The 15342-nt window shown below is 36.9% G+C and overlaps 1 protein-coding gene across 1 annotated transcript in view; it reads right to left on the reverse strand.

The window, feature by feature from the left end:
- Hers (Histone gene-specific Epigenetic Repressor in late S phase) overlaps nt 1-15342 on the reverse strand; it is a 266285-nt gene that overhangs the window by 237298 nt on the left and 13645 nt on the right. The window contains exons 3-4 of the mRNA XM_074183198.1: nt 11920-12094; nt 11121-11231 (exon numbers count right to left, since the gene is read on the reverse strand). Of these exons, the coding sequence (XP_074039299.1) occupies nt 11121-11231; nt 11920-12094 (286 nt within the window). The remainder of the gene's footprint in view (nt 1-11120; nt 11232-11919; nt 12095-15342) is intronic.

A 15342-nucleotide genomic window follows, 5' to 3' on the forward strand; every position in this document is an offset into this window, starting at 1 on the left:
CTATTCATCGCAATAAATTAAAAGATATTGACAAATAATTATGATTATTTTTTTCTGAAAATTCCTGGGTATCATTACTTTACCATTAATTTTTAATATAAATACATAGTATGCCCGAAAAAACACTATCACTCACTACGTAGTACGTACCACACTGTGTCCTGTATCAACAAAACTCAAACGCACCGCCCATGAACGAATAACGAATAAACCATCAACCTGAAATAATAAATGCCATACGTTGCAAGGGAGCCAAGCCTCCGACCCCTTTAAAAAACACAGGCTCCACGAGACCGATCCAACCAGCGACATACGTCCCGATTTGTAATTTCAGTTGCAGAAATTATAGCGTTAAAGGAGGCTAGCCTCCAGTTGGTCTCCATTAGTGTATGACTGCGTTTGTTTTTTATTCAATTATTCGGACGGGATGTCGTGACGGACCGGGACTGAAAAATATTTCGGTAAATTGTTTTAGTGTTTCTTGATAATATTTGTTATTTATACAGGCAGTATTGTATTATAGCAGTGCTTTTTGGTAATATTTTTAATGTGTTTTTAAAGTGTTTTCTTTCACTTTCAAGGTGTTTTCAGGTTTTCAGTTTTCGGTAAGTTTATTTTTCATTTATTATAGATAAGTTGGACGAAATAAAAAAATCTGACGATATGAGTTTGATTTTATTTAAAGCGTCAGTAAATCGAGAAAATCGAGGATTTAATATTAGTTGGTACGATAAATGCGATTGATTAACCTGCTCAATTAAACGAGAAAAACCTTTTCTTGGCCCTGTGTTTTATTTTCCGTACAAACCGAATACCAAACGTGGTCTAAAACAGAATACTCCGATTTGAAAATTTCACCTCGTTCTACAGAAAGACATTTTAAATCTAAGGAGCATATATTTTTGAACCAGGTTCAATTCAATGCCACAAAACCCAGGCATCGGTTTTCTCCAAAAAGATAAATGTTTCTAATGTCAGGGTCAGACAATTTCGCTTTCTGCTTCGATAAGTTTGTTGGGGGTTGAAATGGACACCAATACATACCTCAGCGACTTTTGTTGCTTTCTGTATCTGTATCTGTAGAGTAGGGAGGGTGAGTGTAAGCCCACAGCACTTATGCCACATGTGACCCATTTTATATCCTCCCGAGAAGTTGTCCTCTTAGGTCATCGTCCTTCCTGTCCTTTCCAGGAAGGTGGACAGGTCGCTGGGAGACATCTCCTTTATATCGGCAGGTGTAGGCCAAGACTCGTCGAACACACATTCTCTTATTGACGATAACTCCGGGCACTAGCACAGGACATGCCTGACAGTCTCATCTTCCTGTTCACACATCCTGCATAGAGGTGTTTCCACTAGCCCCATATTATGGAGGTGTTTCCTTAGTTGACAGTGGCTAGTCAGGAATTGACAGCGGCTAGTCAGCCGCTTCCTTGGCAGAGTCGGCAATGCGATTACCTTTACTCCTGTCGTGCCCTTTAACCCACCTCAGGATAATGTTATTATCTACCGAGGCTTTGGCTAAATCTTGGTAACACTCTAGTACTAGCCTTGAGGTTAAACGTTGTCTGTTCAAGGCTTATAAGGCTTGTCTTCTGTCAGTGTAGATTGTTATGTTTTTGCCAGAAATTCCTTTCTTGGTTATTTCTTTTGTGGCGATTGAGATACCAGCCAGTTCTGTTTGGACCACGCTGGTATTTCCTACCATTCCCCACTTAATTCTTAGGCTTAGTGATCTGGAGTACACTCCACACCCTCTCTCTGGTTTTTGAGCCGTCTGTATAAATCCGTATTGCATTTGTTTCATCTGGCTCTGTTTAATTTGTATTTTGTAGGGTTTATTAAACACAAACCTGGGTTCAATTGCATCGCTTGTTGCCTGCAGCAAAGGTTGCGCAGTAAGCGCTTCTCGCCATAGGCCCAGCCTCAATTGACCCATTTCTACTTCAAAGTTTACACCAGCCGTGCGCAATCGTACCATGGCCATTAACGCAACCTCCTTAACGTACAGATCCAGAGGGGTCAGATTCTTGATTAATTCCATTGCCGCCTTTCGTGTTGTTCTCATGACTCCAGTGATGTTTAAACAAGCCAGTCGCTGTATTTGATATAATTTTTGGATGGCCGTTGCTTGTAAAACTTTCGGTCCCCATGCAATGGCTCCGTACGTTAACATTGGTATTATTATTGCAGTGTAGATCCAGGTGACCACACGGGGTGAAAAACCCCATGCGCGTCCCACTGTCCTCCGACATTGCTCATAAGCCACGTATGCTCTTTTTGCTATACTCTGTAGATGAGAGTTCCATGTTAGCTTCCTGTCGAGGATACTACCAAGGTATTTTATCTCTTGAGACAAGTTTAGTTTGCTTTTGAAGATTTCGGGAGGTTTCAAACCCGTTAAACTTCTATTCCTGGTGAAAAGAACCATCTCAGTCTTCTTGGGATTGATCGACAGTGAGTGTTCCTTACACCGTGTTTCTATTAATTTGAGCCCATCCTGCGCTCTATCGCACAGTGTGTTTACAAATTTGCCGGTCTGCAAGATAACTATGTCATCTGCGTATGCAATTGTGTAGAATCCATTTTTGTTAAGGTGATTAATTAGGGTATCCAGGACTATGTTCCAGAGAAGGGGTGATAAGACCCCTCCCTGTGGACATCCCCTCATGACCAGTCCTTTTACTGTGATGTCTTCTACATCAATACTTATTGCTCTGCTAGAGAGCATCTGGAGTATCCATTCTCCTACTACCAGGGGTACATTCCTGGAGTGTAGTTGCTGGATAATTGTTGGAAAGGTTGTTTTATCAAACGCTCCCTCGATATCTATGAATATACCCAGGGTGGATTCTTTGTTGTCTAATGATCTCTCGATTCTGCCAACCACATGGTGAAGGGCCGAATCAGTAGACCTTCCCGGGGTATATGCATGCTGATTTGGATGAAGTGGGTTGTTAACAAGTACTTCATCTCTTATATACCGCTCACATAGCCTCTCCATGGTTTTTAAGAAAAACGATTTGAGACTAATTGGTCGGAATGCTTTTGGTAGGGTGTAGTCCATCCTACCTGGTTTGATGCTTTATAAAGCTCAGATCAGACCTTTTTTGGAGTATTGTTCTCATGTATAGAGCTCCGCCCCTAAGCATACTCTGGAGCTGCTGGATTCCATCCAGAAAAGTGCCATACGCCTGATTGGGGACTCAACATCATTTGCAACCTTGATAAGAACATCGGAGAGAAGTTGTAAATGTGTCTCTCTTCTATATATACTTTCACTTGAGGTGTTCAAGTGACTTGACACAGTCGATTCCACCAAGAGCTGTACATATCAGATATACTCGACGGACTGTGGCTGCTCATTGTTTTTGAGGTTCAACTCAGCACACCTCGAACTTCACTGTTAAAACCTTCGTCTGAAAGAAAGAAAGTATTCATTTTCTTAAATGTACCTATCGTCGATACAGCTCAAACTCATTTGAATTGTGTTACGAGTTGCCGATCGAAAACAAATTATCTCATTGACCTTTCGAATACATCTCTGGTAAAGTCAGCTAAAAACTACTTGGTTTCGAAATCAATCTCTGAAACTACTATATAATGCAATGCTTTAATCAAAGTAAATTTCAGAATTGAAAATTGATTCCCTGTTTCGAGCGAAAGAGTTTGGAACTGCTACATTTCAGCACGAGGAAGATTGAAATCGATCAATGCTTGAAACTCTCGTCTTTTGAATATTAAGCAGAAACCGTCAAAGCTTCTTAGTTTCCATTCTCCTGCGGAATATCGCATATATATAATAAAGCGGCGGATGAACCGAGAATGGAAAAGAAATATCGAAATTCAAAATTTCAGGAATGCCACATGTGTTTTTGTTGTATTTATTTGTTAGGTGTGGGACTACATAGAAATTACTTTTCCTAGCTGAAAACTGTTACGGAAATGATTTGTTTGTGAAAGAAGTGAGAGCTGCATTTAATGGTATCTAATATCGTATTTATTATTAATACTTCCAAAATACAAATCATGAAATTATAAAACAACAACAAAAATTGATTGGCGCTCCAGGGCGACTTCATTGATTCCAGTGGCGTATTTGCTTTTTCAGCCGCAGAAAAACTCGGAAAAACCTGCAGCACCACATCACCTGAAGATCTTGATCTGCCAATGTCCTCTCATAAAACAAAATGTAGGGTATCTCCAGAGGCGCCAAAAAATTCAATACGATTTGATGAGTGAGTAAATACACGAAATACGAAATATAGCAGTAGTATTCCACTAACCCAAACTTCTTTAGTTAGCAAATGAGAGCCAGCATGGTTGCTCATTATTTGAAGAATTCTGTTAGATGTGCTTACAGTAGGTATTCATATTCTGTCGACCTTGAAATTTCATTGCAGAAAACTGTATTGGAAAGATATCTACAGTGTCACTGGTATGTTAATATCTGTACCAGGATAAAGTAAATTGTCAATAACGTGCGTCGACCCTTTTCTATCTGTCGTCGTGCTGTTTGCTATTTTCAAACTTCTTAGAATGAGACTCCATATTCGGTTGAGGTTCATAGCTTCTTCTGTTGAAATGATCCTTGTGTTTTTGGATCTCCATTACCACCCGTACCAGTCGGCTATGGTATCCCTGGTGGAAGGAAATGAGTTTCGTGTCTTCAAACAGAATTCTGTGGTTTCCTTCACTGAGTGTATGTTCCATCACCACCGACTTTTCCGTTTGGCCTAGTCTGCAGCTTTTTTCAGACTGCTTCAGCCTTGTTCCCATGTTTCTTTTGGTGGTTTCGATTTATACGTTCCCACAAGTGCACTGTCTGCGATATACCGCTACTGCTGATAATGGGTCTCTTTTCTATTAACCCGACCTAAGGCTTTGTTATATATTCTTGGAGGGTTTGAATACTGTTTGAATGTTGTGTTTTCCCAAGAGTTTTCCATTTCTGCCTGTGATCCTAGGGATATAGGATTGGTGTGCAAGCACAACCATCTGAGCCTCCTCCCTGCTATGAGCCGTAGAACTCTTCAGTTTCATAGCTTTATTGATCCCAGATACTTCAAGATCTGTATCTGTAGAGCAGGGAGGGTGAGTGTTGACCTACAGCATTTAGACCACATGTGACCCATTGTACATCCTCCCGAGAGGAGTTGTCCTCCTAGGTCATCGTCCATCCTCCACCTCCACTGTCAACTAAGGAAACACCTCCACTATTGTGGAGGTGTTTCCTTAGTTGACAGTGGCCAGTCAGAAATCCTACTGTTTAGCGTAGATTTTTCCTGGTAGGGATTGACATGCGTGTTCAGTTGGAGTAGAGATGACTCCCCTCTTTTGGCTAGGATGGTGGTTTGATAGTGCGTGCAGGTACCTATCCGTGTGCGAGGGTTTTTGGTACACTTTGTGAGTTAGTCTAGCACCATACCGTTCGATGAGTACATCTAGGAATGCTATCCGCTGGTCCTATTCAGTGTCCATGATGAACATGCTGTTGGGGTATTGAGCGTTTAAGTTGTATAGGAAAAGGTTTAGAGCGTCCCTTTCATGACGAAGATGCCATTCACGTTACATAGCCACAAGGTAGGTTTCAATTCAGAGGTGTCGATTGCTCTCTCTACAAAATTTCTATGAAGTAATTGGCAATCACTGGGGTGAGTGGACTTCCCACCGCCACGCCCTCTAATTGATCTTAAAAGTTTTCCCTTCATTGGAAGAAACTCCTCGTGAGACACGCTCTGAAGAGTCCGACTGTGTCACTCAGAAACAAGTAGGCTAGCTACCTCAGACAGTCTTCCAGAATTATTGTAGGTAATGATTTCTCCTTAACTATAATAATTCAATGACACACCTGAAACTTGATGGCAAATTGCTTTAATTTGCAGACGACACAAACCTAATATTTGGTTCGAACATTTCAGAATTATATAACTGAAATTTTAAAATTTTGGATAACCTATGGATAAGAAATTATGAAAAATCTTCTCATATGCATCTGTTGAAAAATAAACTTGGATAATAATAAAAAAGCTTCCTATTTCAACAAGAATTGATTAGAATACAAACTAGTTATAAAACTTTGGGGAGTATGTATCGATAAAAAACTACAATCGAATAATCATCATTTCTCAAAAATTTAAGGTTCATACTACATTCATATTACATTCAATAATACTAACATCAATACGATGTTGAAACTGGATGGACCAATCATAACTGGTTATGTTATTTATCATAATCTATAAATATTAACAAGCACATCGTCCCTCCCTTTGTTATTTCCCGCGCAGAGAATATGATAGGGATAAGATGGTCCTGGGACGTGAATGCATTTGGGTCAAAGGTCACAAAACCTTCTCGAGGCTTTCCGGCCATGTACAAATAGGAAATTTTAGTCCAGGGAAACAGTGTTATTTCTGGGGTCATTTCATGGCTGTTGCTTTACTTGAATCGGCGATATACAAAATACAAAATTTCTAATGTGGAAGGCAACAAGCCTAATATTTTCATTGACATCAATGAGCATCAATATAATGTTTGAAAAAGCTACTTCTGACTTACCAAACCTACTTTCATTTTGCCTGTTATCCTTTGAAATTTACTTTATTATCTTTGTTTTTCAATGTAGCAACATAGCAAGGTTTTGTTTGACAGACCGAATGAAACACATATAAATTAAAGGATTCAAGGTATCCCTGGATTAAATTTCTCATTAGTTTTGCGAGAATTATTTCTTCTTTAAAGTTGATCCAAATGCATTGAAATTGTTCTGAATTCGTATAAATTTCTTGAGGTTCATTGGCGGTAGATTCGGATACATTTCATTGAACTTTCTACATGTTCTGCTGATAATTTTGTCACACTGTCCAAAAATAATAAACAAATCCATAAGAACTTCGTTTGAATAGTTTTGTTCCATCGTTTTGAAGGTATTTGCAACTTCTGAAGTGACGAAAATGTCGATATTATTAGGAGAATGGCACAACGCTACTGTCAAATAGTAATCATGGCCTGCTTACCAAATACCGAATGGAAATACCATTCTGAAGGGACATTTTCACAAATAAATGTTCATAAGTCCGAAACTTGACTAGTTAGGTATAGGTATGATATGCATTGAAAGAAAGCAAATTTCAGCAGCTTTCCGAATTTTCAATAATATACAGGGTGTTCCATTTAAAATAGTCAAATTTCAGCAACTTTTTCAAGCAAACGAAAAAACTGTATTTTTTTACCACCCTGTATTGAAGTAACGGAGATTAGGCTGACGTGTGGGAAGTGTCCAAGTATCACCTAACTCCAAACCAAATTTCGATATCATAGTACTTCTTAACTAAAAGATATCGGCATTTTTAAAAGTCATGATTTTCGAAGAAAAAAATTGAAATTAATTTTTATTTCGAAAACGGTAACAGATAGGTATAGGGAAATATCAAGAAAAGTTGTCGGGCAATTGTTGGAGATTCCAAAAATAATATTATATACAGAGTGTTCCATTTGAAAAATCAAAGTTGCTACTGCTTTCTAATAGAAGCGGCAACACCGCATTGTCGAAAATATTTTAGTTGGCTAGAGAATGTCCGAATATGCCCTCCATTAAATTTTCAAAGTGATTCGTTGTCTGGTTCACCAGAAACGTCTAATGTGCCATCCACCGTGAATCAGCCTGTATATAGAGAGATACATACGTCTGCAGATCGACATAGAACATAGAGGTAATATTTATTTAAGGAAGGAACTAAAAACAAGATTTTGAGATGGAATAAAAAATACTTATAAACTAATAAACATGATTCAAATGAAAGATTTAATATATAAGGTTGTTTTAAAAGTTTATTTCCCTTTTAATGTGTTTATGTAGCTCCATATCTCAATGAATATTCATTGTACTGTGTCGTATATACTAATCAATAGATATTGATTTGTTTTTTTCAGCTTATCAGCTTATTGCTATATGATGTTGAAACATTTTCGGCCAAACCGCTGCCGAAACAGCCCGATAAATTAACCAGATATTTGGCAATGATAATGTTAATGAACGCACTGTTCGACGTTGGTTCGCAAAATTTTATCCTCGAAGATAAGCCCCGAAGTGGTAGACCCACAGTTCTCCAGGACGAGGATTTGAGGACCCTGGTGGAGACTGACCCGTTACAAACGGTACGTGGGATAGCGGAAGAATTGGTCCCTAGCACCCATGCGGCTTAACTCGTATTAGAAAGGTCAAAAAGTTCGCGGTCCACGATTTGACCGATCGACAGAAATGTTAACGTTTCGTGGTTTGTTTTTCTTTGCATCTGCGCAACCAAAACGGTCAGAAATTTTGAAGATGTTGTTCATATATATTAGAAATAAGATGGGTCCTAATACAGTTCCTTGAGGTACGCCCCGAGTAACTTTCAGTGGGTCGCTCAGAGAGTCGTTTACCTTGACAATCTGTGTTCTATTTGTCAAATAGTCTTCAAAATGCGTTTTCTGTTGATCTGTTTTCTAGAAAACCATATTGTGATTCAGAAAAAATGTGATTATTGCCAAATAGTATAACTCTATTTTTGAGATATTTTTCGAATATTTTAGAGAAGTTATTAATTATAGTTATGGGTCGAAAGTTTATTCAATTCAACTATTGAATAAAGTTATTGGGAAAGAAACACAAATTTACGGTTTGATTTTAAATTATGTTTTCTGATATTTTCCAACCATTAATTAACCGATATCAACACAATTGATATCCTCCCATGTTTACATCAGCATGACATTGATAAACAAAGCTTTTATCTACTTTAACCGACGCTCTAACTTTGGTCAAAATCACAATGAAACTGTTGGATATCCCACGAATATAATTAATCAAAAAGTTCTTGTTTGATATGACGCTTTTAGTTCTCTATTCATTTAGTACAAAACAAAAGCATTTCCTAACAGAAAATACATTTTGCTGAAATGATGTTCAGGGAAAGTTTGAGAAATCATCTTACTTCACAATAATGTCATTTATTGTGTAGCAAAACAGCTATTCTAAGTTAGGCGAGAGGAATATTAATGACGAGTGTATTAAAATGTAGGAGTAAATCCTATAATATTCAAAGTTATTAGGTTTGGTGTAGAATGGTGATCATTGAAAGACTTTTTTGTGGCGGAGTTAACGTTTCTCTACTGGTTCAACTTTGTTCATTCTTCAGATTGTGGAAGATTAAATGTAAGGCATTATTGAAGGAAAGCGAATTCGAATTTGACAAAGATTTCTCTTGTGAGGTTTTCAATATTTCGCGAGAAAAACTTCTTCAGAATTACTGACTAGACAACTTTGAATTTCGTTTATTATATGAATAGAGTTGAACAAACTCTGAAAATAGAAGATGCAGATAATACTTATATAAACAACAATAAATCAGGGGAAATATTACGAGAAGTATTAAATTTCAAATATGTTAAATATGTATATCGAAAATTAAAAACTATTCTTTGGAACACTGAAAATTATGAGGCGGAAAAAAGTAGCATCCACAAGTATTGAAGATGACATTCCAGAGAATGGAGGGAGCAGTTCGAAGAATTGCTGACACATGTAAAAAAAACTCACCAGGAACCCACAAAAATTTGATATGGGTATCAAATGAAATGGTTTCCTGTGAAGAATACGAAAAATAATATGACATCACTCTAAACACACTCGTGATACGAAAATCAAATGAAAGGGGCTGCTAAAAAAGTACGCAATGAAATAACATCACTCTAAATCTAATATGGCGAACTGCCCAAAATGGCGGAATAGTTTTTATGCACCTCTATGCTATAGGTATCATTCGGAAAATGAAATGATGTTACTTCAAATTTAATATAGCAAAGTCTTAAAGAGGAAGAACTTTGTATGGAGGTGAAAAAATCCAAATTGGTGGAAAACAAGATGTCCGGTATACCAATTTCAGAGAATTATAAACTAGGCAAAGGTTAGGGATGGTCGTTCTCAAGTAAATGTTGTAGGAACCCACCATGCGACAATGACGCATTAAATGAAATCAACATACTAAGACGATAATAGTAAAAAACTGTGTAATAGTAAAAAAAGTGTATTTTAGATTTATTTTCGATAGAGTTTCATTAGGAAGGACAGCATGCAAACCACTTGAAGAAAAAGTCGATCAGTACTAGAGTTCCCGAAGTACTGAGTGCTGAAAAATAACGGTGACAATATAGCTTAGGTTTAAGAGTGGGATTGAAAGCCATGACTGTGAAGCTACCCTTAGCTTTCGACAGCACCACCAGGGGGTCTCAGAAATGCTCCGGTGGCCCTCAAGGAGGGCATTCAACTAAAAACACATTTACTCAGAAGACTGTGCACCAGGGAAGTGCAATCGCTCTGCGGCCAGCCACCAACTACCGTACACAGTCATCGAGACACCTCTAGTACGATATTATACTGTTAATGGCGTGGGTTTGATTTTGTCTCCTAGATTATGAGCACAAGTACTGCAGAATCAACGAATCAAGTCAACGAAACGAGGAAATGACAAACGGAATCTGACACATAACATCGCGATGGCCCCGAAAAAAACTCTTAGAAGTTCCGGGAGGTAGATCTACCTCAACCGGAGTGACCCAGATTTGCATAGATACATGCCACCCCAACAGAAGAGTTAGAATATTGAGGAAGACTAGGGGGCTGCCTCGAGGATGACATAGTACTGGAGTTGCTAGTGCTGACAGGGCTAGTTAACAAATCTGACTCAAGACGTAGCCAAACACTACAGACCTATTGCACCCAGACAGGACCTGAGCCTCAATATTCCTCCGGCTCATTCTGGGAGACCAAGGGATCTACGCAACACCCAAGATTTAATGCCAACCCTATCACCTATGGTTTGGGAGGATAAAGTGGCGAAATAGAGGTGACATGGATAGCTAGTGAAGATGTTTATCGAATTTAATGACTGAAAATGTTTCAAAAAACGCTATTATAATGAAAAGGATGACGATCCAGTTGATATCTTCTTTCCTATAGTTTTTTCAACTTTCAGTTGAATTCAATTCTGCTATAGGCACAAATGAAAGAGTTGTTCGCTATTGTATACTTAGGAGAACCGAGTTTACTCCTGTAAACAAAAATTATTGTCACTTACCGTGAATAAATCCTGGTTCTCCTTGTATTGGTGGATGATGTCCTGGTGGAATCTGATAGTTTGGTGTAGAGAGAGGAGAAGAAAATGCACTGGAGCAACTATGACGAAGCCCTGTAAGAAAACACGACATAATCATTGACCTTTTTTGATCTTTTGGTTGTTTACAGTTGCTCTTAGGGATATCCTTCAAATAAACTCCACGTCATCTATATCGTTGGGTCATAGGCATATTTAATCTCTTTCGAGGAGTAAATTTCAGGGAGAAATCTACATTGATTTTTTGTGAAGAGACTGGAGAAAACCAACCATATTCAAATCAATAAAAAAATTCTCGGATGAGTAAGTCATTCTGGAAGCATTTAGGTTTCATCGAGCAACTTCCAAGTTGGTAGTGAAATTACAAAATAAGAAGGCTCATCAAATTGTCTCTGGTTAGCTGCTTGTCCATACTTGTCTGGAATAAGATGAAGCTGATGACTTCCCTGCAATGGAGGGAACTGAAAGAAGTTTCAAACAAACACTGGAAAACCTGGACTGAAAATAAAGTTTCAGTCCAGGTTTCAACACATTCATACATTCTTTGAAATATGTTACCAAAATAATAAACTATCGTTGAACCTAACCTAGCCTGATCTACCAGAGTCTAAAATGGGCAGATGGTCAAGTGGCATAACATTTTGAAGGGATCTGTTTCTCTTTCCAATGTATCCTTATATATTAGTTTTTGAACAGCCTCTACGAAAGCGTTACTTTTCTCAACAGATGTATTTAATTTGATAATATATAACTCTAATCGTACCTGGTGACATCTGATGGGGAGGCATTGGATGAACATGCTGAGGAGGACCCATAGGCTGCTGGCCGTGAACTACAGGATGATTGTGCTGGATGCCTGGTCCTGGTGGAGGTTGCATATTGGACAAGGCGTCAAGAGGAGTGTAAGATTTAGAAGAAGGCATTGAGTCACTATTGCTCTGAAAAATACATAAATAATGTTATTCTAGTCTCTAGATTTGTAGTTTTTATTTGCACAACTGAAAGCTTTCCAGTTACACAGTAAAAAGTATTTCTTTCAAAGAAGATCATAGGTTGCTTTGAAATTTTTATCTCTATTGGAGGAACTATTACTTCATCCCAACAGCGCCATGTTCCACAAGAGAATCACACTTTTTTTAACGAAGAAATCAAATTTCTTGGACTTTCAACGATATCATTCGTTTGATTATATTATTGCGAAGATGAACTATTTTGAATCAAGAAAATATAATATCATCTCAAAATCTACCACCTATTTGAAGAAAAAAAATACACTGTTTCAACTAGAGAGCAATATCAACTTGATCTGAACACATATTGTTTGTTTGAATTTGAAACTGTATCCCTTCAAATAACTCAATTCGATTATAACAAGAGTTTTGTGAATCTTTATACAGAACTATATTATGATCGACTGAAGATAACAAGAATTTTGTATAGAATGAACAAGGTTTCTTTTATTAAAGTATTTCATCGCGTACGCGCCAGTATGTGTTGGAAAGTGACTTGGTGTGCTGCGATTTCAAGGAGGGAGTGATTTATGTGTCTGTAGGCAGTGCAATTCTTTTCCGATTATTTTTTATCTTCCATAATGGAACAGATTTTACAAGTCTGGGGTCTTACACAGTTGGAAGATATTTTCATGGGTAAGTATTAAAATTGGATAAAATTGAGGTGTTTGGGTTACTTGAGAAAGAAACTCCGTTATATTAGTAAGTACTGCATTGTACACCTAGTACCGAAGAGAAAGTAGTAAACTTTAACAGCAACTCTTAATTTTGCCCTCATTTTGCGAAAATTATATCAATGCTTCCTAATTTTTCACACATGCAATATTACATTTGCCGAGCTCTGCAAGTGTATATTAATTTGAACAGAAAAGTCCTACACGTTAATTCACATTCGCCAATCTCTTGATTTGAACATATCTTTTATCTTCTTTCAAATAAGTGCATTTTCTCTAAATAAAATTTGATTTTCTCTTAGACAGAATTCATTTTTCATTGAACGAGAGAGGTACTTATAGTTTAGACAATGAATTATAATACAAAAAACACCTAAATAGACACCAGTTGGTATAAAAAGCACCTACATATGACAGCCACTTTCTGATTTCAACATGTAAATGTTTGTTGAATCTGAAACGTCTTTGCTTTGTTTGTTTTTATGTTATTCATTGGGAACAAATTGAATATATCCTAATCAGATTGAAATTAGTTAATATATTTACTTTAGGAATGTAAGAAATAGGTAGAGAAATTACCAAACTCACTAGAGGAGAAATAAGAATTTCCAAAATCGTGAAAACAGTGAATGTTGTCATTTAAATAGCGAATCAAATAAGTACCTATGTTTGTATGATCATGAGTTACATTTTTTGAATGAAACATTTTATATTTTTCATTGATCCTCTAATGATACTCACACGACATTTTGAATTCCTATAACGGTTCCAAAATGATTATTTTGAAAGACAATTTTTCTGTGAAGATTTCTGTCCACCTCTAAGGGATTTGAGGTACATCTTTTGAATTGATTATTTATTTCTTATCAAGGAATATTTGAGCACCTTTCAACTTGCTAGGAATCGTATGTCAAACAATACAACCTCAGATAAGTTTAAAAATTTTAGGGTTCTCGTTCGTATGCGGACAACAATTGGGTTGGTTGAAGGAATAATTCCACATATATATATATATATATATATATATATATATATATATATATATATATATATATATATATATATATATATATATGTTCTGGCAATTGTGGATAAACAAAAGCAGAATGCGAAACTCGATAGACGATAGTGATTTTTTTAATGTTACTTACCAGAATGGCATCTAGTTTCAAAAAATTTATTTGTGTAAAATTACTTATAAATTAATTCATTGTCTTGTCAGAGTTGTACTGTTGTTTATAGGCTTCGATTGTATTTTATTTGTTAATTTGCAATTTGTCACTTTTTTTATACAGCGTGACTCACAGTCGATGGTAGTTTAGACGTTTCTGGAAAACGCAAAGCATGAAATTAAGTACATCAGTACTCTTAATTCATGAAAAGTTGATATTTTGATGATAGTTTGGACAAACTCGAAATATTCAAATAACACCAAGAAATCGACTCCATATCATACAGGGCGTGCTAAAATGACTATTATTTCCATTGTGCATAAAAGTAGTCGAAAGTTCATTTTTTCAAATGAAACCCCTTGTATATCACTCGATAAATTGAAAGATGGTGAAAAATGCTTCAAGATGATATACCTAAATCCGTATACCTAAATCGTCAAGTTTTCTTAATAAAGCCAATACCTGTTACTTCAAATGAGGACAATACTGTTAACGTTTTGGCATATTTTTATGCATATCTAGAAGCTTCCATTCGCAGTGCAGAAAAATATTTAGGTGTATCACATGCTTCAGTACAACGAATTTCGAAAAATCACGGAATGCATCCGTATAAATTTAACAAAGTTCAAGCTCTAAAAGCAGAAGATTTCGAACGTAGAATGCATTTTTGTGAATCCCTTTTGTTTCATACACAAGAAGATCGGGAATTTGTGTCAAAAATAATTTGGAGCGACGAATCAAAATTTACGAGGGATGGTATTTCCAATAGAAGGAATAAATATTTTTGGGCTGATCATAATCCTCATGTTACAAAAGAAATGGGTTTTCAAGAAAAATTTGACCTGAATGTTTTCTGTATTCTGAAGAACAATAAAATTAGCTTTTTTATTTATGAAGACACACTGAATGCAGAGAGATATCTCCAAATGTTAAGGACGACATTAACCGATTTTCTTGAAAATTTGCCTTTAGAGGAATATAGGAATTCGTGGTTTCAACTGGACGGAGCGCCAGCTCATTCCACCCAGGAAGTTTCCAGGAAACTTGACGAACTCTTCGACGATCTTTGGTTTAGGCGTTAGTGCCGTGGGATTGGCCACCAAAATCACCCGATCTCACGCCACTTGACTTTTTTTATGGATTGTTTTAAAAGAAAGGGTATACAGTACTCCAGTGCCTACCAAAGAAGAATTGCGATGGCGAATAGTGCGGAGTATTGAAGATCTGGATCCCCTGGAAAATGAAAAAGCAACCACAAGTCGCGTACAAAAAAACACTTTAAAGTGTTTAGAATGTAATGGACAACAATTTCAGCATTTATTGTGAAAAT

This window comes from Leptinotarsa decemlineata, unplaced genomic scaffold (assembly GCF_025532065.1).
Source record: "Leptinotarsa decemlineata unplaced genomic scaffold, Ldec_3_MD MMD2_tig00026336_RagTag_RagTag, whole genome shotgun sequence".
In the NCBI taxonomy this organism is placed as follows: domain Eukaryota; kingdom Metazoa; phylum Arthropoda; class Insecta; order Coleoptera; family Chrysomelidae; genus Leptinotarsa; species Leptinotarsa decemlineata.